Source organism: Echiichthys vipera, assembly GCF_963691815.1.
Source record: "Echiichthys vipera genome assembly, chromosome: 19".
Classification (NCBI taxonomy): domain Eukaryota; kingdom Metazoa; phylum Chordata; class Actinopteri; order Perciformes; family Trachinidae; genus Echiichthys; species Echiichthys vipera.
In genome coordinates this window covers 28172762-28175261 of record NC_139844.1, presented here as the reverse complement: position 1 = coordinate 28175261, position 2500 = coordinate 28172762, and the positions used below count along the sequence as shown (strand labels likewise).

Below are 2500 nucleotides of genomic sequence, written 5' to 3'. Positions count from 1 at the left end.
AGGAGGAGGAGGAGGAGCTGCAGAGGCTGTGTCAGCGCTGCCACATCATGGCGTCACAGCTGAAGAGACAAGCCGCCGCTCTGACGGACGCCGCCGCCCTGAAGGTCAGCAGCAGCACCGCACTCAAGCCAAACACGGTCAAAGCGCGATGTGTCAGCCAATGACAGCGTTCAGACCGGACGTCCTCCTCACGCACAGGACGTCGGCGCCACAGACAGGACGTCCTCGCCACAGACGCGTAGATGATGCACGTTTACAGCAGTGTGTGAGGAGAGCAGCCAGACCGTAGGGTTAGCGTTAGCGCCAGAGTCTTGGACGCCTGAGTCTTGGACGCCAGAGTCTTGACTCCTGAGTCTTGACTCCTGAGTCTTGACTCAGGAGTCTTGACTCCAGAGTCTTGACTCCTGAGTCTTGACTCCAGAGTCTTGACTCCAGAGTCTTGACTCCAGAGTCTTGACTCCTGAGTCTTGACTCCAGAGTCTTGACTCCTGAGTCTTGACTCCAGAGTCTTGACTCAGGAGTCTTGGACTCCTGAGTCTTGACTCCTGAGTCTTGACTCCAGAGTCTTGACTCCAGAGTCTTGACTCCTGAGTCTTGACTCCAGAGTCTTGACTCCTGAGTCTTGACTCCAGAGTCTTGACTCCAGAGTCTTGACTCCAGAGTCTTGACTCCTGAGTCTTGACTCCTGAGTCTTGACTCCAGAGTCTTGACTCCTGAGTCTTGACTCCAGAGTCTTGACTCCTGAGTCTTGACTCCAGAGTCTTGACTCCAGAGTCTTGACTACAGAGTCTTGACTCCTGAGTCTTGACTCCAGAGTCTTGACTCCTGAGTCTTGACTACAGAGTCTTGACTCCTGAGTCTTGACTCCAGAGTCTTGACTCCTGAGTCTTGACTCCAGAGTCTTGACTCCTGAGTCTTGACTCCAGAGTCTTGACTCCTGAGTCTTGACTCCAGAGTCTTGACTCCTGAGTCTTGACTCCAGAGTCTTGACTACAGAGTCTTGACTCCAGAGTCTTGACTCCTGAGTCTTGACTCCAGAGTCTTGACTACAGAGTCTTGACTCCAGAGTCTTGACTCCTGAGTCTTGACTCCTGAGTCTTGACTCCTGAGTCTGGACGGAGTTTCTTTGGAGCTGCTGAGTAGAAACAATAATTCATGGAATCAAACGAACACAAACTACATGAATCAAAGTGCATCAGAGTGGTTTCGTTTGTTACAGTTGTGAATGAAGTGAATCCTGATTCAGACGAACGCTTCACTTTGAGACGTCAGCTGAAGAAGAGTTCATGTATAACTGCACGCTCTCAGAGTCGCTCTCTCCCCTCGTGTGTGACGCTGAATCCTTCTGTCAGCTCTGACGGGCGAGAGAGCCTCACTTTATACGGGCTTCACTGACCTCTCTCTCTCTCTCTCTCTCTCTCTCTCTCTCTCTCTCTCAGAGCTCACTTTAGTGTTTTTACCTTTACACGCAAACACAACGCTGGAGCAGATCAGAGCTTTAGTGTTTTTACCTTTACACGCAAACACAACGCCGGAGCAGATCAGAGCTCACTTTAGTGTTTTTACCTTTACACGCAAACACAACGCTGGAGCAGATCAGAGCTCACTTTAGTGTTTTTACCTTTACACGCAAACACAACGCTGGAGCAGATCAGAGCTCACTTTAGTGTTTCTACCTTTACACGCAAACACAACGCTGGAGCAGATCAGAGCTCACTTTAGTGTTTTTACCTTTACACGCAAACACAACGCTGGAGCAGATCAGAGCTCACTTTAGTGTTTTTACCTTTACACGCAAACACAACGCTGGAGCAGATCAGAGCTCACTTTAGTGTTTTTACCTTTACACGCAAACACAACGCTGGAGCAGATCAGAGCTCACTTTAGTGTTTTTACCTTTACACGCAAACACAACGCTGGAGCAGATCAGAGCTCACTTTAGTGTTTCTACCTTTACACGCAAACACAACGCTGGAGCAGATCAGAGCTTTAGTGTTTCTACCTTTACACGCAAACACAACGCTGGAGCAGATCAGAGCTCACTTTAGTGTTTTTACCTTTACACGCAAACACAACGCTGGAGCAGATCAGAGCTCACTTTAGTGTTTTTACCTTTACACGCAAACACAACGCTGGAGCAGATCACAGCTCACTTTAGTGTTTTTACCTTTACACGCAAACACAACGCTGGAGCAGATCACAGCTCACTTTAGTGTTTTTACCTTTACACGCAAACACAACGCCGGAGGGATACTAAGATTTTCAGGCTGTTTCAGGCTGTTGCAGGCTGTTTTCAGACTGTTTCAGGCTGTTTTCAGGCTGTTTCAGGCTGTTTCAGGCTGTTTTAGGCTGTTGCAGGCTGTTTCAGGCTGTTTTCAGGCTGTTTCAGGCTGTTTTAGGCTGTTTTCAGGCTGTTTCAGGCTGTTTTCAGACTGTTTCAGGCTGTTTTCAGGCTGTTTCAGGCTGTTTCAGGCTGTTTTCAGGCTGTTGCAGGCTGTTG

General features: G+C 48.8%; 1 protein-coding gene across 1 annotated transcript in view; it reads left to right on the top strand.

Annotated features, from left to right (window-relative positions):
• LOC310961753 (kinesin-like protein KIF26A) overlaps positions 1-2500 on the top strand; it is a gene marked incomplete at its 5' end in the record, with an annotated part of 37888 nt that overhangs the window by 1313 nt on the left and 34075 nt on the right. Inside the window, 1 exon segment of the mRNA XM_083933964.1 lies at positions 1-104. This exon segment is cut by the window's left edge and continues 184 nt beyond it. Coding sequence (XP_083790090.1) covers positions 1-104 — 104 coding nt within the window.